At 36.2% G+C, this 27,472-nt stretch overlaps 1 protein-coding gene across 1 annotated transcript in view; it reads right to left on the bottom strand.

Moving 5' to 3' along the window:
* Positions 1-281: 281 nt before the first annotated feature.
* Positions 282-27,472, bottom strand: part of PCDH9 (protocadherin 9) — a 918,924-nt gene continuing 891,733 nt past the window's right edge. Inside the window, exon 5 of the mRNA XM_088792969.1 lies at positions 282-396. Coding sequence (XP_088649095.1) covers positions 284-396 — 113 coding nt within the window. The 3' untranslated portion in view covers positions 282-283. The remainder of the gene's footprint in view (positions 397-27,472) is intronic.

Below are 27,472 nucleotides of genomic sequence, written 5' to 3'. Positions count from 1 at the left end.
TTTAATTGGCTGGAAAACTAAACATTAAAAAATAACAACCATTGTGAATTGTATTGAAGATATAGATAGATAGATGATAGATAGATAGATAGATAGATAGATAGATAGATAGATGATATAGATACAAAAATCTGATAACTAAGAATAAATATCCTAAATTTAATAAATCAACCTGACCTGTAACTTCACTTCTGATTCATTATTAAGTCAAGATTCAGAATTGAAGCTAGGCCTAAGTCTCTTTTTCTAAATCTTTGAGACATTGGTGTTGTCCTACCTTTTTTCACCCATTCCAGGAACTCCTACTGTGGGACAAGGGCTGTTTTGCCAGGAAGGGAAGGTTGAGGAGCACACAGCAGTACTGCTGCAGCTGGCAGAGGTCAGGAGCCATTATCTCTGTCCAGGAAGAAAGAGAAATAAAAGACAAACTTCATTTTTCAATGAATAAAATTGTTAATGCATTTGAAGGTGCAAGGTGACATTATCTGATTTTAATTTTCAAAAATAAATGTAACGCTTTAGGTCAGCATAATTATTAATTGAGTCTTTTATCTTTAGTGAGAAATATGTTTCTTCATGAGTGAAAAACCACACATACCAAAAACTGATTTTTATTTGCATTATATTGTTGAATTATTTCCATATCTATAAGTTTATGAATCTTTATTCCAGAAAGCATAGAATAATTGCCCAAACTGCAAGAGTTTTAATAATAATAATTTAAAAAATCATTATTTGCATTAATTTATGGTTTAAAAATAAAGACAAAATCTAGTTTGGTACTTTTAATGTAATTTAATTCTTACATAATACCCTTTCATTTAAATGTTATACATGTTTCTTATCCCAGTTTTGTAAAATATAAGGACTAGTTCAAAGAGACAGACATTGTCATGTTTTGCAATGTGTATATTTTATTTCTGAATGCTCTTTATATTGACATTTCTTCTTAGTATATATCCTTTTATGAGATCATAAGAATGTATTTCCACCTATATAATCATTATTCTGTTTCTTTTTTTTACCTATAACCAAAAAGCAATAATACCTACATAAATTTCTTTGTTTTTGACTGAACAAAAGAGAGAAAACAGGAAAAAAAAAAATAAAACAAAACAGAAAAAGAGAATGTAGCTACATACGTGTTCTTCATGAATGGCTTAAAACTAGAAGATTATTGAGACAACCTATTCTCTACCCTGCCCCAGCTCAACCTTTTTACCCTGTGAACATGGCATCTATTACTCAGTGAGGTTGTAAAGCAAGTGGGAAAAATAACCATAATGATCTTCATTTTCTCCTGATATAGAAGGTGGATAAGGTCAACAACATAGGCCTGTGTCAGTTAGAAGGGTCATTAACAAGGTGAAATGGTGATTTGAGTGTGTTTATAGCACCTTTGGCCTGGGTAATTCCAGAGAGATGAAATAACATGCCTTTCAAAGAGTAGAATCAAGCTCCTCATTAGAAGAGGCCAATATGTCGCTTGAGGATGTCACTCATTTCAGATATTGTCTATAATGTCTACTTTAAATGGCTCATTGTAAGACAATATAATGGATAATCATCTTACTTTCCCACTTTTAAACATTCTTCTATTAGTAGAATTGCAATAACTTCCCAGTCTTCAATTGTCAGTTATTCAATTTGTTTGTAACTACCAAAAAAATTGGCTATTTCATTATCCCTATGATTTGCACTTTATTTCACTTTTATCTGGTCCTTTCTCAATTGTGTGTGTATGTGTGTGTGTGTACACGCTCTTACCACATATTGTTAGTGCTGACCATTAGAAGATTGCTTGATCTATCAAAGTGCCATGCTCAGATCTCTGAGCTTTGCTAATGTAACAGGTACGAACGTTCTATGACATCTCTAGTATGAGAAGCATCACTTTTGTTTTTTTAATTTTTAAAGATGTGGTGCAAAGACAAATATCACATGATGTCACTTATATGTGGAAACTAAAGAACAACAACAACAACAACAAAATAGAACCTGAATCATAGATACAGAGAACAAACTAATGGTTATCAGATGAGAGTGAGTTTGGGGCCTGGATGGAAAAGGTGAAGGGATTAATAAGTATTAATTTGTAGTTACAAAATAGTCATTGGGATGTAAAGTATACTATAAGGAATAGAGTCAATAATGTTGTGTAATAACTATGTATATTGCCAGGTTGGTATCAGATTAATTGGGGGATCACTTCATAAATTATATAAATATAAAACCACTATACTGTACACCTGCAATTAATATAAAACAGTATTGAATATTAACTGTAATTGAAAAAAAATTAAATGTGGTTCAAATAGGCCACACCCTAATATTGGCAAGAGATGCAATATTAACGGTTTTTCATGGTTCTCTCTCCTATCTTTGAGTTTCACTAGAAAGTTATAGCTGCAGTAGTCCTGGAAATATGGATTCAACTGCTTCTCAATTAATAGCTGTCACTGTTGCTAATACTCCTCAATCAGGATCACATAAACAAATGCAGTTGGCTCTGCTTTGGTAGAGAGAAGTCTCCACAATCAATGCACAGAACTCTGCCAGAGACTTTTATAACCTCCCAAGATTAGAGTTTCAATCATCACAGATATTCCCTATTTATTCCCATCCAAGCTCCTCAGACTTTAATATACTAACGTGAGTCTGTTGCCACTCTGCCACTTTGATAAACTGGCATTCTTTCCCCCAACATCCCCCAATTTCACTTGTCTTATCCATGAACTACCAGCCTTCAACACTTCCTATTCTAGCAGAAATTTCCAACTCATCTCACTGATGAGCTTAGGGCAGGGATTGCAAAATGGTAGCCTAAGTGGCCAAAATCAACTCACAGAAGCATTTTTGTGTAGCCTAAGCCATGTGTTGAAAATCAAGTAATTTTATGGTGATCAAGTAAGAATGAGACCTTATGATACTCTTTGAGCCCCTGAATTCAGCTATATCTGCAGCTGGTCCATTTCTGCACATTTTAGATTCATAAACTAATACATTCCATTTCCTATGTCATTTTGAATAAGATCCCTGTCAACTGAAATTAAGGATCCTAACAAGGGAACCTCTTACATACCTATTTTCTCATCTCTGAATGCTCTTGTTCTTAACTCCTTTCTTCTAAAATTTCTCTATACTCTTTCAAATATTCCTCTTTCTCCCTCTCTCTCTCTCTCTCGCTCTCTCTCTCTCTCTCTCTCTCTCTCTCTATATATATATATATATATAGTTTTTTATATATAGTTATATATAGTTTTATATATACGTAGTTATATATATAATTATATATATTATATATTTATATATTATGTAATATGTTATATATATTTATATATAATATATATATATATATATATATATATATATATATATATATATATATATATTACCCTTCGCATGATTGTACTTGTCAATGTCTTGAAAGACAAATGTTGCATATGGTGGCCTGGAATTCTGAACATGGAGCTGACATGAAACTCCCACCCCAGATCACCACACAAGGAAACAAACAAACTTTCTTCCTTTCTAAACTTCTGAAATTTAGGGAATAATTTATCTTACCTTCACTACCTTCTCAACATATTTTTATAATCCAGATTTTGCTGCTGGCCATATTATGAATTACATGGTCAAACTTCATAGTATACAAATAATTTTGTTAAGTATATATGATTATTTAAAACATATATTACATTTAAAGTCTCTATTAAATGCTAGCTCCGGTGGTGTGTTTTCTTTGTATGAGTCTAAACATAAATGCAGGAATACTGGAAAGAAGATAAAAATATACGGTAAATTAATTTTATTTCCGTATATTATAAAGCCCTTAATATAAAATGGCAGTGAGAGTGTTAATATGTGAAACTAGTTGTTTTTATGGATTAAGAATAAATGTTACAACAAGCAAATTAAAAAGGAAATTTAGAGGACAATGAGGTGGCATGTTAAAGCAAAATCATCCTTTTTTTTCCAATAATTCTAATTTTCACTCTTGTGACATTTGACCAGTATTCATAAAATCCACCCCGAGACTAAAATTATTAGTGAATGGTTGGAAACTGAGGTGAACAGTCATTTAGCAATTGTTCAGTGGTCTGTAAAATGAATTTCTGATCTCAGTCCAGTCATAAAACCTATCATCACAATTGATGCAAGTCAATGCCTTTTCTATCAGTCTCATCAGGGAAGCCTGGGGCTGCCTGGACACAGGCACAGATATGTCTCCTATAAGAGTGAAAATCTCTAAGTCAAAATTAAGGCTCACTGGTAAGGGAGTTACTGTCTCTGCTTGAATCATTCTGTAGCTAAGTGCAAGGCTTCAAACGATGATTCTAGTTCCTTTAGAGAGATTTGCATTCTCTTAAGATAGAGTAGAATAGATACCATGAAAAACCTGCATCCAGTTTCCAGACAATAAATTGAAAATAGGACAGCCTCATCCCATGGAGCAAGAAGGGAGCAGATCACCTGTGGTCCTAGTCAATGCAACATACATTTAACTTAGAAGGAAAGTAAGGTCAAAAGAGTTTCTGTTAGTTCTAAATGGATCAATGGCATTCAGAGTGCTTCAGAAGAGACAACTTTCCACATATATGTAAATTAAATGTTTATGCCTGTCTGAAAGGACATGGCAGATTTTATTTAAAAAAAAAATTACAGGTAGGTGTCTCCTAGGAGGTGGTTTTTGTTTGTTTGTTTGTTTGTTTTAGAATAATTACTATCAATTCAATTAGTGCCACATTTATTTTTTTTTTTATTTTTTTTTTTATTTTTTTATTTTTGACGATTCTTAACTTCAAGCCTCTTTCATAAAGTTACACTTTTTTTGTTAAGTTTGGCTTAATCAGGGTTCGGGAGACCAATGAAAAAGACTTAAAATGAGCTCTACCAAATAACCAACAGCGTGTTCTACAGTCCAGCCAGACTGACCCTAACTCCCGTTGTCCTAGATTCCCTTAAAAACTCTTGTGGTCCTTTAACATTCTGAGTGCTCATCTTTTTGTGATTGTAGAATTAAACAGAGCTGAGATCTCAGGATGTATAGATACTTTTTAATGGTCTGATCCTAGATAATGGAAAAGTGACATTTTGGAGTGAAAATCCATCCATCTCATTTACCAGGCTAGAAACAGGTGCTATATGCAGGAAGATCCCAGAAACCTAAAATATTTAGATCAGGTCACCAAATGAAAGCAAAGAGAAAATGACCCTGAGTCCAGATACCTCCAAATTAAAGGTGAAGTTCTCAAGTTTGAAAACATTTTAGTCTCTTTTCTCCTTATAAAACCACTCTGAATTTTAGGGATTAGAGTTTTAAAGTAAGAGGAGTGATAATAGGGGAGGAAATTTTATAATTCTTAAGGCCTTTATAATCTGCACAAACAGATTATGCATTAATGGAGATTAATGCCTTCATTTTAGGTATGGTAGAATCTACTGATTTCTTTCACAATGCAAGCAGATGTTGTAAACTTGTAAATATGACTGGCCTCTATCTTGTCTATTTGTGTGTGTGTGTGTGTGTGTGTGTGTGTGTGTGTGTGTGCGTGCATGTGTGTGTCACATTCGCTATAAAATGGGGGTGGGGAAAAGGCCCTGAAGTATTAACTGTTTCAGTCAGAAAACAACTGGTTTATCATCAACCTACCTACACTGTATATGGCACGTGGTCCTGGATTCTGTGAGGTTAAGTAGGCTAAAGCGGGAAATATTTCCCCAGAATTTCATACCTTATAAGATTGTAAATTAGAAGTGGCCAAAAGAGGAATTGCGAGACATTTGGGAGGAGAAAAGGAAGCAAAACGTCCTTCTCTCAGGTCATCGTAACCAGAGACAGTGACAGACCACAGAGGTGCCAGAGGCCCCCCAGCTGGCCTTTGCTTTCTTCTGTTTCTCTTCTGGAGCACCGATCAAAGTAGCCCCAGGTTCATTGTCAGGCACTTGACTGTGGACCCACTGGGGAGCAGATACACAAAGGAAATAACTTCTATAGACCCTGGCAGTTCCCATACAGTGTTTTAGAAGTGCTCCCTCCCTAATCTAACTTCAGTTGTCAGATATGCATAGCTTTTCAGAGTCCCCTGCAAGTACCACATCAAATTTTATTGATTCTCACTTGTATTACTATTTCTCTGTCTCTTGGGCATTCACTCACTGGAAAATTGTAGAATAGGTGAAAAGAGTTAGTCGCTTAATTACTAAACTCATTCTATATGAAACATTCCATTAACCAGTTTTAATATTCTATTAGCTAGTTACATGCAATTAATTGTCGTATAGTCCCTGAATGAGGCCTAGATATATCCTCCAATTCAGGCCACCACACTCAAAGTAGAGTTTACTTCTCAAGGTCAGAGAAGCAAAAAAATATTCAATGAGTGGGAAAAGGACAGAAGAATAAATTGTGTTGATTATATACTGTTTCAGCATATACTAAACTTGGTGCAAGAAATATTATTCTCCCAGACCAGCTTCCTAAAGAGAAGTCCCTAATTATGAGGCTTACTTTTGGCTCTGTCAGCACCTTCACTCAATGCCTGTTGGATTTCCTATCTGCTCTCATTTCAGAATACTCTTAATTAGGCCAAGGCACGTAAAGACATTGAGGATCTGACATTCCATTTCCAGTTGCAAACTTGGTTTTTGCCTCTCAAATTTGTAGATTAAATTACTCACTTTGTTTGCAGTTGTTGTTTTATTCTTTCTGGAATTGTTTTGGGCAGGAAAACAAACTTGACAGTCTAAGCTCATGAGTAGAACTGGAATCTGTTCTAGTAATCTATGGCATTACAAACCACATCCACCTGGATAGCTTAAAACAATAATCATTGTATTGTGTCCATGACTTTCAGGTCAGAAATTCAGGACCCACTAAGCTGGATGTTATTTTTTTTTTTTCCAATTTTTATTTTATTGTTGTTGTTGTTGTTCTAAATGGCACCAAATGGGGTTACTGTGTGGTATTCAACTGACAGCTGAGCTGGACTGGAGGATTCAAGATGGTTTTGTTCACATTTCTGGTGCCTTGGCAGACACAGTGGTCCCACAAGGGCCAGTCTTCCTCACTATAAGTTCTCCTCATGTGGTCTTTCCAGCAGGATAGTCAAACTTGCAATATAGTGCTCCGGTAGGGAGAACATGGTACAATGTCAGTTCTGCTGTATTCTACCAGTCCGAGTACTCACAGAACTGACAGAGATTCAAGAACTTTGACCCAACATTTCTATGGTTCGAGCATCAACGACTTTCTGGTTCTCTTAATTTGCCACATATCCAGAAATGGACTGGTGCATATAGTCGTTAAAAATCTTACTGTCCTTAGTGCCGATTCAATCCTCTTCATTTAAAAAGCAGTATAACTAAGTCCCAGTGGTAATAAGGGAATTGCTCAGGATGAAAGAGTTGATCAGATGCAAAGCAGAGACTAGAACTCTGAGCTCTTGACAAAGTCTAGCTTCCTTTGAACAGAAACACATTGGTAATAATTACTATTCTTTTCTGGTAGATGTCCGCTGGTATAGCGATGATGCACAACCCAAAACAGTCTAGAACAAAACAGTTGCTGAGTAGTTTACAGTGATAAAACAAGCCTGTGCGTACCAGTTTATGGTTTGGAAGCAGATTATGTCTCTGCTGCAGAGTTTTAACTCCCAGCTCCACTATGACCACCGTTATTTAACCTCTCTGTTCCTCAATTTTCTCACCTATGTTAATAAGAAAACTTTTTCATAGGTGTGCTGTAAGGATAAAATGATGTATGAAGTATTAGGTGCAAATGAGTGATAATTCTCATGTATTGTTCTTACATTTGACTTAGGATGATAATAAAAATGTTTTCTGAAGACATTATCTCATTCTTATGTAGGTAAGTTCATCAGCTAAGACTGAGGTGGAGGGAAATTGTAGAAATACTGAGCAAAGAGGAGAAGCTATAAAACTGTTTTCTCAGAGAGTAAAAAGAACTGTGCAGAATTTCAGAGCAATTAAGTGACCCTTTGAAGTCTGTGGTAATGAATTTAAAGCGAAACCAGGCAATCTAGACTAGTGTTTCTCCAGCTATATTCACTTGCTTAGATGAAGTTGCTCAGAGGGCACTAACTTGAGTCAAGTAGAATTGAAATCTTAAAAGCCATCTATGACACAGGTAGAGAATTAATATAGGTTAAAATTTGTACAATAAATAATAATAATAATAATAATATAGTTTGGAAACTGAGCAAAATTAGGAGGGATGTTTGTATGATTTTTCTAACACAATAATCATGTTTTAAACATCACATGTATTGCAGAGGTATGATAGTTTTGGATAATGCTGAAGTACATTTGTGTCCATGAAAGAAAGATTAAAAAGCGTGGGGATAAAAGTAATTAATACTGAGGTCTAACAAGGTCACTGTTGAATTATGTGGACGACAGAGTTCAACTATCAATGTAGACAGTGGTTCAGTTTCAAACCCTTAGAAGAGTGTGAAAAAATGACAGGGAAGGAAGAAGTTAAGAGGAATAATGAAGAGAAGGGCTAATTGACTAGCCTGATGTCATAAACTCCAAAAGACTAGGGCATTTTCTATGAGAGCAAAAGATGAGTTTTCTAAAAACTATTACCTAAGAGCAAAAAGTAGTTGAGAATATTCTTAAGATTCTGAGGTCTACCAGGTAGGGCTGGATTAGCAAAATTTTGAGAAGGCTGAGGAAAGTTGTATCTTTGTTTGTAGGATTGGAGGGTGTTACTTGAGTCACAAATGCTAGCAGAAACATTCTATCATGATCATCATCTCTAGCATCATTATTGTCATTACTATTACTACTGTTGCCATTGTTAGTATGACGAGGACCCGGTTCAAACAATTGAGAAGAGGGAACAGGGCTGTGTGATTAAGAGAAGGACAAACCAGTGGAGTGATGAAAGTATGGAGAACATGTTTCCTCTGGGTATTTACTTACTCTTTGGCGACGGAAAGTAATAGGACTGAGAAGTACTAGGTTCTCATTTTTTTCCAAAGAATTAGCCCTATTAGTATTGGTTTGAATGAACTGTATTCTAGAGCAATGCTTCTCAAAATTTGATGTGTGTGTGTGTGTGTGTGTGTGTGTGTGTGTGTGTGTGCCCTAAAGATCTTAGTCTGAAGTTTCTGATTCAGTATGTCTGGGTGATGCCAAACTTTCTGCTTTTCTAACAAGCTCCCAGGCACTGGCTGTCATTTTAAAGTACATGTTAACTCAATCAACACTGCCCCACATTACAGGCAACAAAAAGAAGTAGGAAGTCTAAATGAAGGACATCTACTCTTCACCTAGTAGGGCACAGTAAAAAAACAGAAGAATGAGATTTAAGTGGTTTTGAAAAATTTACTCGAAATGTGTCGCCTTAAAATATATTCTCTCTTTTCTGTTAATAAGCACATACCCAAATAAATTAAAGGAAGCATATTATAAAGAATCTAAGTTATACTGATCAAACATGTCAGCTATTTCAAGAAGTGCTGAATTTGAGGGTGGGGAGAGAGAAAGTTATGTGGGGAAAGCTGAAAATTACCAAGACAAGTAATACTCCATGAAGTTAATTAATGGGTAATTCAAGAAAGATTGAACTGACCTTGGCATCACTCACTGACAAAAATGGTTTCCTTGTTGAAGCTGGAAGAGAGCACTAATCCCTACTCCTCATTAAAAATAATCTGAGCATATTGGTATATTTCTGGGTACTTTTAAAAATCAACTAATGGAAGAAATTAAATTTAGAAATCTGATTCAAGATTTTCTCTAGTTATTAGATTAAATGTCTAAAAATTTTACATTGAAATGTCAATTTCTAGTGAAAATTATTAATGGTCACTTTTTTCAGGCAAAGAAAATATTTTTTTCTGATTCAAGAGGGCTGAAGCAGCACAGAAGGATTTGAACGGATTCATAAAGAGTGGCAGATACAGATAAAACATACACCTCGACTTGGGATGACTGAGAAAAAAAAAAAAAATCCAAGAGACAATTGAATAAGAAATGAGATTTGTTTAATTGGTTGACTTTTTTGGCATGATTTTATGTAATCATTCATATCAGGAGTGTCTTCTCTTTTTGTCCCCACCACAGTGTGTTCTAAAATGCCTATGCATGGTCCCCAAATATAGGTAGATACACTGGATTGTTGTGATTGTACAGTTGGTCCCTTAGGGCTTGTAAGTGTCCCACTATATTACAGGAATTCAACTCAAAGAGTTTGGTGTGGAATTTCACAGTCCCAGTAGTACCGATAAGGCAAGAGATCCCATATGAAAGGTGGGCAGGGACTTATGGACCCAATGCCTGGATGGTTAGGGATTAGGTTCTGAGCCTGGAACATTCCTTCAATGATAGCATGGACAGTTCCTGACCTCCTGAGTAACTCCCAGATCTCTAAATACATTGTCAGTGACCTTTTTTTTCTTTCCTGTGGTAATAAGCTATCACTGGAAACTTGCTCATGGATGGAGTATAGGCGCGTAAACCTCAGGCACACTGATCCTACTATGTGCAGGGTCATATTCTAGGGTCTAGAGATAAAATTGTGAGTAAAACAGTCACTGCCTTCAGGAGCTTAAATTTGTTGTGCTCATAGAAAACAAGGGGAAAATGTTCTTAATATTGGTCTTGGGGCCGGATCGGTGGCTCAGGCGGTTAGAGCTCCGTGCTCCTAACTCCGAAGGCTGCCTGTTCGATTCCCACATGGGCCAGTGGGCTCTCAACCACAAGGTTGCCAGTTCAATTCCTCGAGTCCCGCAAGGAATGGTGGGCTGTGCCCCCTGCAACTAGCAACGGCAACTGGACCTGGAGCTGAGCTGCGCCCTCCTCAACTAAGACTGAAAGAACAACAACTTGAAGCTGAACAGAACCCTCCACAACTAAGATTGAAGGGACAGCAACTTGACTTGGAGAAAAGTCCTGAAAGTGCACTGTTCCCCAATAAAGTCCTGTTCTCCTTCCCCAATAAAATCTTAAAAAAAAAAAAAAAAAAAAAAAATTGGTCTTGGCAATGATTTAGATATGACACCAAAAATACAGGTAATACAAATATAGACAAGTGGGGCTACATCAAACTGAAAAATTTCTGCACAGCACAAGAAAGAATTAACAAAATGAAAAGGCAATCTATGGAGTGGGAGAAAATATTTGCAAACCATATATCTGATAAGGGGTTCATATCCAAAATCTATCAGTAACTCATACAACTCAAGAGCAAAAATGCAAATAATCTGATTTTAAAATGGGAAAAAGACCTCAACATTTTTCCAAAGAAGACACGCAAATGGACAAAAAGTATATATGAAAAGATGCTCAACATTAGTAATCATCAGAGAAACGCATATCAAAATCACAATGAGATATAACCTCACATCTGTTATGATAGTTATTATCAAAAAGTCAAAAGATAGCAAGCGTTAGTGAGGATGTGGAGAAAGGGAACACTTATACACTGTTGGTAGAAATATAAATAGGTACAGCCACTATAGTAAATAGTATGGAGGTTCATCAAAATTTTAGAAATAGAACTACCATATGATCCAGCAATTCTACTTCTGGGTATATATCCAAAAGAAAGAAATAATTATCTTGAAGAGATATCTGCACTTCCATGTTCAGTGCAGCATCATTCAAAATACCAACAATTCAGAAACAACCTAAATGTCCATCAACAGATAAATGGATAAAGAAAATGTCACACACACACACACACACACACACACACACACACACACACAGAGGAATACAGGCACACCTCATTTTATTGTGCTTCGCTTTATTGCACTTCAGAGGCGTTGCATTATTTACAAATTGAAGACAAAAACCCGCTTCCAGCAAAAAGATTGCAACTCGCTTTATGGGCGGTAGTCTGCAACTTAAGCCACAATATCTCCAAGGTAAGTCTGTATCATTTAGCCTTAAAAAAGAGGGAAATCCTGCCATTTGTGACAACATAGATGAACCTGGATGACATCATGTTAAGTGAAATAAACCAGACAGAGGAAAACAAATACTATGTAATCCCACCTATATGAGGAATCAAAAATGTTGAACTCATAAAAACAGAGAATAGAATGGTGGTTACCAGGGTCTCGGGGGTGGGGGAAACAGGGAGATGTTGCTCAAAGAGTACAAACTAACTCAAAAATAAAATTCCTGTGCTCATAAACTCATAATCTTAGTAGTGGTAGAAAAAAGGCAAAATTGTACTTCTGCCATTTCCCTCATTGTATTAAGTTTCTATTGTTCTGTAACAAAGTATATAAATTTAGCAGTTTAAAACAGTACATTTTTTTTTACTTTATGGCTCTGCGGAAGTCCGACGTGGATCTCATTGGGCTAAAACCTCAGCGTCCGAAGGGCTTCTTTCCATTTTCGAGGCTCTGGGGAAGGATCTGTTTCCTCGCTTTTTCCAGCTTCTAGAAGCCAGATGTATTTCTACGCTTACAGACTTTCTGCATCAGCCAAGCCGGCTATATTGCTTCTTCCTGATCCTTCTTTCATAGTCGCGTCTTCTTCTCATTGATTACAGCTGGCAAAGCTTCTCCACTTTTTAAGGGCCCATGTGTTTAGATTGGGCCCACCTGGATAATTCAGACTAATCTTCCCCTCTCAAGGTCCTTAGCTTAATCACACCTACGATATAGTCACAGATTCCGGGCATAAGGATGTGAACATCTTTGTGGGACCATTATTCTGCCTACCACATCTATTTTACGCTTTTGATCCCTTTTAAAAAACTTCCTAGGAATCACTCAGAGATTTCCTAACCAACTCACAGTCCCCCGCCTCTAATAAATAGTTGCAAGCCTCAGCTACACTGCCAGTTCAGTTATTACGGCAGGGTTTCATTACAGCCCTGCTATAAACATCTCACATAGTATTTATCTATCCATCTAGAAAAAAGCCTGTATTAAATAGCAGGCTTATTTATCATTTCTCCATAGTGTGCATCTTATTTTTACCAGATCCCTATTCGGTTTTCTCAAAGATTCTTCAGATGCCCATCCCTTATATAAGACTTAAAAATGAAAAATAAATTGCCCACAAGTATAGAACAACCTGTGACTATAAAATAAACATTTCATACCTCTCAATTTATTATCTTCACTCTTGCATATTAACAAAGAATAGTTGGTTCCCTGGGATTTCTCTGGGTCAGAAAACTGCCTTACTGTGTGACCTCAGACAAGTTGTTTAACATCTGTTTTCATACAGTCCGCACCTTTAAAATGAAGGCAATAAAAATTGCTAATATAAGGTTGCTGAGAAGATTGAAATACTTAGGACAGTGCCTATATATATAGTTAGTTTTTTATTATTTCACGATGATCATTATTTTTGTTATTATGACTCAGAGTATCAGGGACACTTTTTATTCTGTCCCCAGGCTAAGAGAGGTCTCATCCTAGCAACACAATAACAAATCTCTCCTTCCCCTTCCTTGAGTAAAGACAAAAAAAAAAAAAAAAAAGATGCTGTCCTGAAGCAGGAAAACCTAACCCTAGCAAAAGCGACTGGAATTTTTATACGCTGGTATATAAATTTTCATGCATACCAATAATTTTTAAAACAGAAGCCAAATGCTTAAATATTTATTTAAATTCACTTTTAAAACCGTCTATGAGCAACCACTCGGAAGTTTCTACCCGGTAATTTAAAAACAAGTATAATTCCTGTCTATTAAGAGCCCACTCTATTTTGAGAGCTCTTTAGGCAGGTTATACACATTATCTTGTTTAACATCCACAATATTTTTTTCTATATAAGAATAAATATCTCCATTTTCACAGATGAGGGACCTGAAGTGTGGAGTAGTTAATTAATTTACTGAGGCCACATGTTTAATGAACTCAAAAGTCTTGCTCTTTCCAGTGCAAAAAAATAACTTAGCTGTGTAATATCTGTCTTTAAACACTTGCTGAGTTCCTATGCTGTACAACGAACCTCACTTACAGCAGGCCTGTGGGACAAGTATCATAAGCCCCATTATACAAATAGGGAAACAGGGGTGCTGAGAAATCATGGTTATTCATCCTTTAAAGCAGGGGTGTCCAAACTGCGGCCCACAATCCATTTTTAATTGGCCTGCAGCATTCCAAAAATATATTTAGTTTACTTAAATAAACCAGGTGAGGCAATACGTACTTCATCTCGAGTGAGTGGCCCGGCTGTTTGTGATTTTACTGCATATGGCCCTTGGTAAAAAACCTGAAAAAAGTTTGGACACCCCTGCTTTCAAGGGTTTGCAATAGGGTTGGAACTCAGGTTTTCTGGCTGAAGGACAGCCCCTTCTGTTTACCAGCAAGTTTCCCAGGAGATTGCTTGGTTGAAACCATGCTGGGGATAGAGCGTGAAGAGAGGTTAGAGGGCATGTCTGGGGTTTTAATTTCAGAATAATTACAATTATGTAAAATAAAATTATGATCCCCAAATTGGAAAGAATAAAATTTACATTATAAACTTCAATTTTGGGGGGATAATTATTTATTGTATTAGCTCATAAAAGCCTGAACTTCCAATCCACTTATTTTCTATTTGACTTCTATTTAAAATACGATCCCATATTGCAATACGATCCAAAATATGATACATATTGCAAATGTATCTCATTGGAAAAATAACTAATCAATATTAAGTTACCTTTTTCCTTGACTTCTGTACTGTATAGATCATATCATTACATTTCACATTTGTGATGTCCAGGAATAAGTCACTGGACCATTCCAGAAATTCACTTTAATGAAAAATATTTTTGAATCAATATAAGTCTTTCAGAGATCAGTTTGCCCCTGTACTATACCTACTATTATACCCCAGTTTTTGCTAATCTTTACATCATCTTTAATCACGTCCACGCTTACCTTCTTATTCTTACAATCCAGACTCAGATTTTATTCCACATTTGAGATAAATTAAACTAAAAGTATTCCAAAATAGCAAAGATTGGATCATTTTTTAAATTTATTTGTTTATTTATTTATTTAGTTAGTTAGTTTGCCTGTCTGAATTCTCATGGAAGTGAATATTTCTTATAGCATCTTTGAAAGCAAATTTGTGGAGATTTTTAAAAATAGCTCAGGAAGTTGCCCTTTATTTTACCACTTCATAAAAGTCACATGTATTTATTACTTACTTATCTTCACCAAAGCACGTTTTGTAATGATCCCTATACTGCCTTACAGTGAAATCCTCCCTACCAGGCTCTCTGCTTCTAGCATTATTCTAGAATAGGTGCAATAAATAATCTGTCCCTTTTTATGCCCTTGGCATTGGTAATTGAGGACATTTTTTACTTTGGAATATATAATAAAAATGACTAATATTATTGAACAACTATTATATGCTAGGCACTCTTCTATGTGTTTTTTTGTTTGTTTGCTTGTTTGTTTTTGATTTTTTTTACCTATTACCTTATTTAATTATTATAACTGCTCTATTCAGTAGATATTACATTATCCCCATTTTAGAAATGGAGAAAAAAAAGGCACCTAGAGTTAAGTAAGTAAATTGATAAGAATTTCAAGACAATACAGTGACCCAGTAATCAAGTACTACTTTATGTTTCCTTAAATGGGCAATGGTCAAATCATAAAGAGCATTGGGATTTTGAAGTTTCTGATGAATGGGGACCTTTGGGTGGGTTCCTATTATCACTTGTCTCACAGAGGTGTTGCAGGTGGGGCCTTTGGGAGGTGATTAGATCATGAGGGGAAAACTTTAATGAATGGGATTAATGTCTGGATAAAAGAGACCCCGGAGAGCAACTTTGCTTCTTCCACTGCATGAGGACACAGTGAGAAGACATTTGTTTATGAACAAGGAAGCAAGTTCTCACCAGACACCAAATCTGCTGGTACCTTGATCTTGGACTTCCCAGGCTCCAGAACTATGAGAAATAAACGTTCTTTGTATGAGCCACCCAATGTATGGTATTTTTGTTATAGCAGCCCAAACAGACTAACACAGGTGTTTTGAGGCTGAAATAAAGTGATTTCTTTGAAAGCATATGATAAATAACACAGCACACATTAATTAATACAAATTTTAATAATAGATCCTTTCATTTAAGTCATCCTTTATTTTTTGAAATCATATTTCCAAGTTCATTGCTTTTATTCTACTTACTTTTTAACGTAAGCTGATATTTAATAGCAAACTGTTTGAAGGTATGTACTCTAAAATAGAATTAGTTATTTCCCTTTTATTTCCCTGTGAATGTCTATTTCTAAAAATGTTGAGAATTGAATTTAAGGGTTATTAAAATAGAAAAAGAAAAATCAAAGCAATGAGAAGAAAAAAATGTGCCTGTGGATGGAACGAATATAGTTACGATTATTATAACAGTAACTTTGGTTCTAAATTCTGAGCTTTTTGACACTCCAGCATTGCATAATTAATTTTATATGATGGAGGAAAGTATAACATTTTTTTCAGGGATAAAAACAGTTTTAAGACACTAAATTCCAAAATAAATTTACCATATGACACCTATGTAGTGTACAGTGCATTGCAAAATAAGTATCTTTCATCTTCACTTTAAAAGGTATTGTGTATAGAGAATCAGTGTTCATATGACAGCTGTTACCTGTAGGACTATTGTGAAGAATATACTCAGTGAAAAGGCAAAAGGAAACTTTCTTGTCACAAGACTAATTTTAAATTATGTAGTGACATTGTGAATAATGTATTCATTACCTGTATAAATTTAACTCTTAGCTCTCTAGCCCATCAAACTTAAAAAGTGTGATTATGCCCATTGTATAGGGATACAAAATTTAGAGATGTTAAGTAGCATGTCCAAGCTAAGAATTGTATCCAGTTAATTCTATCTCCAAAGCCGTGTTTTTTCTAGTAAAATTGTATTTTTTTCTGGAAAGTAGAGAGTGGGTGATATTTGAACCAAATGTGGGAGCATTACTATAACTCCACTGAGTGGAGAATAAAAATTCAGTTCAGATGGAGAACAGCATTTTCAAAGCCTCAAGACAGGAGAGACCATCCCCTGCTCAGGGACCTGCAAGTTGTTTGGTATGGATGGAGGGTGATTACACTTTCATTCTGGAACCAGATCATGTAGAAAGTTAACCATCCTCAGAAGTCTAGATTTCATCATAAAATAAGGGGGAAACATCAGTAGATACAATACGTTATGTGGGTTATAGGGGATAAAAGGTGTTAAAGCAAAAGGAAAACAAACAGTGCTGGTAGCCTTCATAACCCAGCTAAACTTGCAATATGTTTTAAACATTTAAAGATGTCAATACTCTCTTCCCTTGTTTTCACTAACAGAGTTCAAAAGTTCAACTGCCAGAGTTCGCATTAGTTCCTGGAATTGGGTAGAATGTTGATGGGGTTCAAAAAGGTATTAAAGGAATTTTAACATAACAGTAATAGAATAGGTAGATAAGTGAGTGAAGTGTATATAAGAGGAAGGAAAGGGAAGGCAGGAGTGGATGACACACTGAAATGTAATTCAGTAAGGATGGTAGGTTTGAATGAGATTGAAAGAACTGGTTTGAGTGATGCTGGGCAACATGGAGCTTAGGGATCACCAAATCTAAAAGAGTGTTTCTAACAACCCTGCCCAACCTTTGTCCCAGGAGCATCATTATCTTACCATGCAATGTAAACAAGTATCCTCTATGTACAGGAAAAATACTTTGCTACAATGGAATGTTTTGGGGGAGAGTGATGTTCTCTATTTCTGATGTATTAGTTAGGAAACACATGCTGATGGATAGGATATCTCTAGCTGTCAAGGCTAATTGCTATTCAAACATCTTTGATGAGATAAACTAAGACGATGTGTAGAAATGTCATGGTGTATTGCCTCCCAATAATTCCCAAGTAGATAGTGTCCAGGTGATAACAAATTCTAAATTATATTCATGGGAATGGGTTGATAATGGATATTAGAGTTACCCATAATGAATGCAGAATTTGGCATAAAGAAGTAGACTATGAATATGGTCATCAAGTCTTTAATGAGTTGCAGAGAGCAATATGAATCTGAAGATAAATGATGAAAGTCCAGAACACAAAGGTACAGCAAAATTGTCATAGGAAAAAACAAAACAAAAACCCAGCAAGAACCACAACAAAAGAGAGAAAGCAATCACCAAACAACAAAAATTTTATTGCATAAGAACTAAAAGAGAAGAATTGCTATTTTAACAGATCTCACCTCCAAAAAACACATTAACTCTGCTTTTAGTGCTATGCATGCTGATGTATTGTGAGAAAAGTATACTTCGAAATGCATTAAAAACAAGATGGTGATGGATGGAGATGTAGTTAAGCAAATATAGTAAATCTTAGTTGCAGCATAAAGGTAGTGGTGCACTAAAAATTATTTCATGTTTTCTACATGCTTGAAAACTTTCTTATAAAAGGTTGAAACCAAAAAGGAAAAGATTGAGTGAAGGTGGGGATATTTGTTTTCTTGTTGCTCCACTGCAGACCTGGACATTAGCACATAAGGCTCCACACCTCTGCAGCACTGGAAGGAACTGTTGGTCAAAACCCTGGGCGTTTTCTTTGGTTCTGAGCATCTTTGACCTTGAGCCTTATAGCCTCAGTGTAGACTTTATCAGTCATCACATCTATGATGGCATCTTGAGGAGAAGTTGTGGCCTTTAACAATGACAATGACAATAGTTACAATCCCAGCAAACCAGAGTCTGAGAGAAGCTATCATAGGACCAAGACGTTAGTCTGGAGTGCCCTTTTATTACATGCTCTTGAAGACACTCAGATCCCTTTGGAGGAATTTGAGGGTATCCAGAATTCCAGAAGAGTTAAGGAAGGAGTCACAAAAACACAGATTTATGACTATAAAAATGTCTCATTACCTGGTATGACTAAGGAATCACTGCTTATAACTAATAATTTAAAATAGCCATGGAGTTGGAGGAATGCTCACAGTCCTATTCTTCAAGAATTTATAAAAGGAAATGGAATAATGTGTCACCTACAAGCAAAAAGATAATACTGGATTAAGTTAGATTCTAACTAGGGCAAAGGTTGGAGTGAACAATATGTGATGTGATGGGAAAAGTCGGATATTTGAATACAAAAAACTGGGTATTAGAAGCTAAGGTACATAGAACTGGAAAGAAAATCCAATGGGAAACGCTGAATAAGTAATTCACCCAGAATAAGTACAGAACTGTTAATTAAACATGAGATTTGTTTGAAGGCACTGTTTACTCCTAGCCTCTGAACTTCAGTAATGTGGTCCTAACATATCTTCTTTATCTCTGTGTTTCCAGCACTAGTTATAGTGTTTGAAACTATGGACAAATTTCCTGAAAAAACAAACAAACAAACAAAAAACAACCAAAATTCTTAGGCCTCAGGGTCCCTTCCTTCCAAGACTCTTGGAAGGCCCCAAGCAATGAGTTCACAAGTTCATAAGTTATGCGTTTGTTATTTCGTAAAATGTTTCATTTTGTAGTCTCTTATCAAAGACAGCCTCCAAAATTACATAAGTTTAGGCTCCTATAAATCTGAATCCAGCACTGCCTAAGATAGTCAATATTCAGTTAATATTTATGGTACTAATGAATGCATAAAAAAAAAAAAGAATTTAAAGGTCAAACTTGAAAGAAGGGACCTTTACAACTATCTCTAAAATTTGGGGAAAGTATCTTAAAAGTGTTCAGCACCTTCCATATATTGCAAAGATACTCATGATACTTTCCTAAAGAAAAAAACTAAACACAAATAAAATAATATATTAATATTTGGGAAACGTTTGTGAGAGGAGAGAGAAGAACAAACCAAAGGAAAAAAAATAAATGTATTAAACACTTCATTTAAAAAGTACACACAAAAGCTGGAATATTTGAATAAATCAAATAAATGAGACTGAAAATATTAAGCTTTTTTCAGCAAAAGATGTCATGGGGCATACATATTTTATTTTCTCTAATAGCTATCAAGAACAGCCTTAAGCTACTCGTTCTAATTGCATAACAGATTATAGACGAAAGTGGGTGGCCACTGGAGAAGTAATATACTAACACAAGGAATTTCCAAATATTTCTAGAAAAATGTTTCATAGAAAGAGGCTACGATAATTGAGTAAGCTAATAAAATAATTAGGACACCTTTGGAGACGTTTTTGGACAAGCTAGTAGGTATTCTGTAAATATTTGTGAGAAACCAAATAAAGAAACTGAGTGATTGAAATTTTTCACTGAACAGTCATTTTTGTATGTTAGATAAAAATAAATGAAAATAAACTTGTATTCCAAATCCTGTTTGTTATGTTCATGTTAAGAGAGGCAGCATTCAGCATATTAATGTGTTTGCTTCTCCTCTAATTTACGATTCCCTTCCTTCTTTAATGAGACCTGCTCTGCAGCCCATAAAATAATTGTTATGGTAAACTGACTTTTTAAAATTAGCTACACACCAGTTGGTCCAGAAACCTATTCCTCTAGACCATTCATGCACAAAATACCTTTGTGTGAAACCGTTTCCAAATGTGTAATGACTGGAGTTAGTCCAGAAGTTTGCCCTCAGAGTCTGTCAGTGGAAGCAGCCTTACAATTTCCTTTCCTCACAAGCGTTTCCATGAGACTCTGCCATGCGCACATACTCAGGCCACTCGCAGGCAGACACTGAAAATCCATTCAACCCTAGTGAAATGTCCAAATAACCTGTTTTCTTTAACCTGCAGAGATGGTACCCGGACCCAGTGACCCAGCATCTCTCTGTACAGCAGGGAATATGAGGCAGAAGCTGTTCAAAGATTCTCAAGGGATCTGGAGGAAGATATAGATGGAAACATCTAGCCTGGTCTTTAGAACCATTAGCTCATCCTTTCATACTCTCATACACTGTTGTCCCTGTGTTAACTCTCACACTGTGATTGTTATTCCACCACCATGACCCCTGATGGAAAAGGCTGCCTGAGACAGGGATGGTTGGCGTCATCCTGTCCTCAAAGGTGGAAAAGAGAGATAGATGTCTGTGAGATGCCCCAGGGAGAGAGACATATGCAGCACTAACAGTATTTCAAAGTAATGAGGAGAGGGAGGCTTGAGATAGAGGACACAGGTTCATTTCCCCTACTAGGAGGCTCCTCCTAAATTAAGTGGCTAACAGGGCTGAATGTGCACTAAAGGACTTAACTGATATCTACACAAAGATTTTCCAGGTTTTGCTGTTTATGGTCATTGACACATCCTGCATATCTGGAAGAAAAATGAAGCTTTGCTTTAGTATAATATTAGTACCTGTGTAACACTTAAAAACCCTAAGGGAAATAAAGTAAACTGAAAAGGGGAGCTTTTCATGACTCAGCACATATCACATTATTCTACTTAATCAGTTTTTTTTTTTTTTTGTCTGTTTTTTATTTCTTTCTTGAGAGCATGGTAGTTTATTGTACAAAGCATGATTGTGAATTCCTCTACCTGCATTGATACATAAATTCTCTTTAAGTCTATTTTACTTTTGGCATTTGAATTGAGGATATGAATTCATTTAATTAATTTGACAAATATATTAAGAAACTTCATGCACAGGCCTTGTCCTGGATGCTAGAAATCGAGTAGTGAAAAAAGGTGATGTACACTGGAAGTGCATATTACTTATTTTAAATATACTCTATATTTTCACAGATCTGTAGAACTGATCAATTTGGCACGACTTTATTTTGTAGTAATTGAATATTTGAAATTAAGAGGCTTACCCAGTACTAATAAAAATTTGTGTTAGAATTCATCATCTCAAGGCAGACTAGACATTATTACTTAGAACACTGAAAATGTCAACCAAAAGGACAGAGTCTGAGGGATAAGAGTATAGATTTAGGAAAATATCTGATTCGCAAAATGTAATTATAAACAATACTTTCTAGTATGTGATGGAGAGAATGACAAACCAAGTTTTTCAGCTTCGATTTTTCTTCAGTGGACGTACCTCTTCATCTTAAATATAACTCAAAGGGAAATTGTGATTCATTTTCTGGAAATCTACTTTATGCCTATTGCTAAAGAGTAACATGAGTGGACAATTTACAGAGAGGAATTACAAATGGGAAACGACATAACGGAACATAAGTTAGGTCAATATTTGTAGATTTTAAAAATGTAGGAAAGTTTATAAACAAGAAAGGAAGAAATGGCTGCAGCAAGCAGCAAACTTGTAACTCAGCCAGGCTCTGTCCAGAGGCAGAGAACAAGGCAGAAAAACTCAGATCTAGAGGCATCCATTAAAATGTAACTGTTATGGGTAGAATCAAGTCAGATGCAAATGCTGAGTTCTATGAATAAAATGCAGTTCCATATATACATAGATAGATACATAGATACCACATAAAGTAGAACTAATTAGACTATAGGTCAAAATAGCCTTCTGAAAAGGGAGTGTGTGTGTGTGTGTGTGTGTGTGTGGAAAGGAGCCCAACAGCAGAGCTAAGACTCTAGAGGACTCAGCCAGCAATAGATCAGCATCAGGCTTCATTTGGTTGCGGGTAACAAATCTGCAGACGTGCAGCTGTTCTATAACCATTATAGTGTCTAGACTTTACTAAGCTTCAGCTAATTTAAGATTATGGCTAATCTCTCTAGAGGTGAAGTGATTTCTTAAGAAATGAGAGGAAGTAGTAAGAGATAACACACAGTTTAATCCCGTTCTGTAATAAATATAACAAGCGGTGCATTCCTAGGCAACTGTTAAACATGTTTTCAGAAAATTTTAATTTTTCTGCCTGTGAAAAGTATTTTTGTTCTTCAACAAACACAGCTTGACTACCTTACAACTACTTGGAAATAGTCGTGTTTATCAGCAATAGATAACTACCTGAATGAATTAGTTTAAGTTTTCAAAATACATAAATTTAAATGCATATGAAAAGTGTTAGAAAAAGGAGGGCATAGTAAACTTATACCCATTAAAATAAAATAAAAATCACATGATAGCAACATCTTATTTTTAATTGTACAGGAACTTTAAGTGTTTTATAAAATAGATCAGCATCTGAGAATAAAACTACGGAAAGAGCCAAAACTTTAGTTATGACTTTCTCACAGTTACAAAGACAGTTAGCAGTAACATAGGTTGGGTATAAAAGGATACTGGAAGGTCAATTTCCTCTTTAAAATTCAAAAACTTAAGTACTGGATCATGAAAGTTCAATTAGTGGTAATGGCCAGTATTTTAAAAAATAATACGTGGTAAATATAACAGAAAAATAATAGCAAATTGAGTGCATCACATGCAGTTTTCATAAAACTTCCATTCCATTCGTGCTTTTGGCTACGTGTGCCAAATCACAATATAATATATATTTCTTATACACTGGAGTCAAAAAGAGTTAGATTATTAGCTGGTCTTGAAATGGAAGTAGGGAAGAAGTGTCCTTATCCCTCTCTATAAAGTCTCCTTCTGGCTGTACTTACTTTTCTTCATTCAAGTGTTCTGTGAATTTTGCTTTTTACCTGATTTCACTGCAGAAAATAAGGGGAGAGAAATATGGGAAACAATACTTTTCTTTCCATTTTTTTTTTTTTTTTTTAATAGGCACCTCTCTAGAGATGATTCTGCCCAATAAACTGTACTTCTAAGACTTCCTTCTAAAACCCCAACTTTCAGACTTCCTTCAAAAAATTACTGAAATTAATTTTGAAACCTAATGAAAAGGTTGATACTATCAACCAACAGTAGTGTGATTCATTTTCAGTTAATCATGTCACTAAGCCTTAAAACTCCTGACACATATAAACATGCCGTCATTACAGTTTTAAAGCATCTTTAAAAGAAGAACTCAAGTGAGTCAGACATTTTTTTTTTCTTTATCTGCTTCAGGCAAGGAAGGAATTTGCTGTGTTTCCATGTGACATTTAAAATTTCCCTCATTTAAATTGTCCAAACTTTAAAGCATTTTAAATACAAATCCATCTTCTTTTGGCAGTCTAGATGTCAGAAAGTTATCAAGGGAACAAAGCCAACTTTCAGCTTAATAAGATGATATTTTTTATAAAATACACATCCATTATCTACAGCTAAACTAAACTCTATAAACTATCACCACAATAATTAATTCAAATTACCCTGTTTATAAGAATTATCAGAAAATAGGAATGGTAATAAATCCAAAGAGACATAAAATCAGAAGACAACTCATAGTTAAAAATGCAGCCCCACAGAACTACTAGATGAACCACAACTGGAAAACCTGTTGAAATAATAGAAAAGACAGTGACAGTTCTGGCTTTTCTGTCCTCTTTTAGGAATGAAAGAAACGTGGCACATACTTTACTCGTTGTGGATCTCGGTTTCCTGCTTAGAAAAAGTAGCTTTGGAAACTGACATAATATCTACTTGCAAGCTTAGTAAAGGGATCTAATGAATAAAACCATATAAATTAATGTGCCAGGGTATTGGATTCATAAACTGATGGTTCTGTGATGTTGGTCAACTAAATTCTCTCAGCCTCAATTTTCTCATCTGCAAAATGGGACAATAGTTCTGCTCCACATGGTTACTGTGAGAATTTAGTAAGTTAGTAAATTTAAACCACTTAATAGAGTGTCCAAGATATGAAACATGTTCAATAGTGATTTGCTATTATTACTTGCTGAAATTTTTCATCTTCACATCCTGACTAGTGAAATTGTGAGGATTAATGAGTAACACATTTGACAGCTATCTCATTAGGTAAAAGGCAGTATGTAAATATTAAAATCCATGAGAGCATGGACCACACTGTTACACTTATAAACACTCTTTTAGATGGACTACAGAACAATATTAATGATGAAATATTTATTTATTCCTAATCCTAAAAATAAAATTACATTTATTCACCGTATTCCATGACCTAAAATTTTATGTAGCAACTAGTTTAAAAACAAAAATAATGGCTTTCCCAGTGTTGATCCTGACTGTATACAGATTTAATATCTATAATTAATCAGACCAAAATGCTCATTTGAATTTAAAGTTTATTTTAATGTACTTTCAGAATATGACTACTGTGTTAACTGTCTTGTATTTGTAATGCTTCTTAAAGGCTGTTAGTTACTCCTTAAAAATCAGATTAAAACTTATACCTCCTTTCTGGTGTCTTGGCTTTCATTCCATCTTCTTTTAGCCAAATCATACTGACTTCCACCCACTCGCTGGACAGCGAGAGAAATTGCTCCAGGCTAGGATTATCACAGTGTGAAAGTCAGATGCAATGATTAAAGAACCTAAGATTCATTTCACCCATATGGCATATTCATTTTTTATAGAGCTGCTTCTTTGGTTTGGAAAATCACCTATTTTATTTTATCCCATTAGATTCGCTTATTTTTAAACTGTACAAACTGTCAGAGTTGAAGCTGCATTTTATCTACATTTGTAGATAAGATCAAGTTACATATAAGTTACATCTCGGAAGCTATTTGTGAGAGTTGTTTTTTAAAACTAATCAAAGACTTATGTGACAGTGGCTTAAACCATAGGATGTTGATTTTTCACTTATTAGGAAGTCTCAGGGTTGGTGGTTGCTGGGTTAGTACATAGACTCCATAGGCTCAGGTCTCTGAGTTAGCATTTTGATAATTCCCTTGGTCTTCTCATTATAACAAGACAGCTACATCCAATGAAGACATCTTCTTTTTTTTTTAATTTTTTTTTTTTTTATTGAAGAAAAAAACAAGGGAGATCCAAGGTGCCGGAGTAGATAAACACTATGCCTGCTTCCTTCCATGAACAAATTAAAATTACAAGTAAAATATAGAATAATCAACTTCGAGAACCATCTGAAGTCTGGCTGAACAGAAGTTTTATAAGAACAGTTTTATAACTAAGGCTATAAAGAAGTAGCCACATCAAGACTGGTAGGAGAGGCAGAGATGAAGAATTGTCTAACACCAAACCTCCATGTGGTGGTTGAGAACTGGGAGGGATAGCTCAGCCATGGAGATTCCCCCCCAGAGAAGCAAGGGACCTCAGCCCCACACTGGCTTCCCTGGCCCCAAGTACTTGTGCCAGGAAAAGGAGCTCCCACAACATCTGGCTATGAAAAGCAGTGGGGATTCTGACCATCCAGGTGGGACTGGAGGTGGCAGGAAAACCAGGTTTCCTCTTAAAAGGCCCTCACACAGACAATCTCACTCCCAGGCACTCACCTTGGGCTCTAGCAGAGAGACAGTAACTTGGTAGGTGTCTAAGACATACGGTGGCAGAGGGGGAGGCAGACTGAGTTGTGTTGTTTCAGGTTCTGTGCTGGAAACAGTCACCATTTCCCTGTGAGGAAGTCTTCCTCCCCTGCAGCTGGCAGGCAGCTGCAATCTCTCCTGCATTGAGCTCACCCCCACCGGCCATATCTGAATTTGATTGGCCCGATGAGCTCTGCAGCTCCACCCTGCTGACTCACTGGGACCCTGCCCCACCCAACTCTCCCAACTCCAGAGGCACTTTCTCCAAGAGCAGCCAGCCCTGCCTTCATTGCACTCTTTCTTGTAAAACTATCAGAGTACCACAAATACCAGGTGGGCAGCGACTGGCCTAATTGTGTTCTGAAACTTCTGTTGCGCAGCTCCAGGGTTAGCACTAGTACCAAATTAGAATTTACATTAACCTGGTGACCACAACTCTTCCCACTCTAGTGACTCCCAGAGACTCTGCCTCACCCAATTTGTATATTGCACCAGGCTTTATCAGTGGCTGGATCTTAAGGGAGTCAACAGTGGAAGCAGGCCCCAGGGTGTCCTGGTATTTTGCAGAGCTACACCAGGCCCAGTACTGGTGGCAGATGTCCTTAGTTCACAGTGTGGTATCTCCCATGTGCTTCCAGGTTTAGCACAGATAGCAAACAACAGTGGATCACTTTGTAGCTCTTACCAGGTAGTCCCCAGCCAGTCACAGACAGTGGGTGACTAGGGCCTGCACCAAAACTCTGCCCAAGAGGCCCTAGAACCAACATACTTGGACGTGGGCTTCAGACCACAGCAGAGTACCACACAATTAGCCCCACAAGTGGCACACTCAAAGGGCAGCTTCAATAGGCACCAAAGACCACTGGGGCAAATCCCACTCAGTGGGGTAAGCCCCCACACAGCAGCCTATAAGCTGTGAACATGGCCAAACCCCAGAGCCAATCATCCTGAGGACCAATCCTACCCATTGTTGTCCCAATAGCAACCAAGGCTCAGCTATAACAGGAAAGCACACACAACTCGCACAAGGGACATTCCTAGAGCACCCAGTGCAGATAACCAGGGAGATTGTGCTACTGGGCCCCACGTGGCACTGACTACATAAGGTCACCAGGTTAAGACTGAGGAATGTAGCGTATCTACTTACTACATAGAAATATAAACAGAGAGGCAGTCGAAATGAGAAAACAAAGAAATGCATCCCAAATGGAAAAACAGGAGAAGACACCAGGAAAAAAAACTAAACAAAATGGAGGCAAGCAACCTATCCGATACAGAATTCAAAACAATGGTTATAGGGATGC

The sequence above is a fragment of the Rhinolophus sinicus genome, chromosome 16 (genome assembly GCF_057876585.1).
Source record: "Rhinolophus sinicus isolate RSI-liver-muscle chromosome 16, RSI-T2T, whole genome shotgun sequence".
Classification (NCBI taxonomy): domain Eukaryota; kingdom Metazoa; phylum Chordata; class Mammalia; order Chiroptera; family Rhinolophidae; genus Rhinolophus; species Rhinolophus sinicus.
This window is presented reverse-complemented; position numbering and strand designations above follow the sequence as displayed.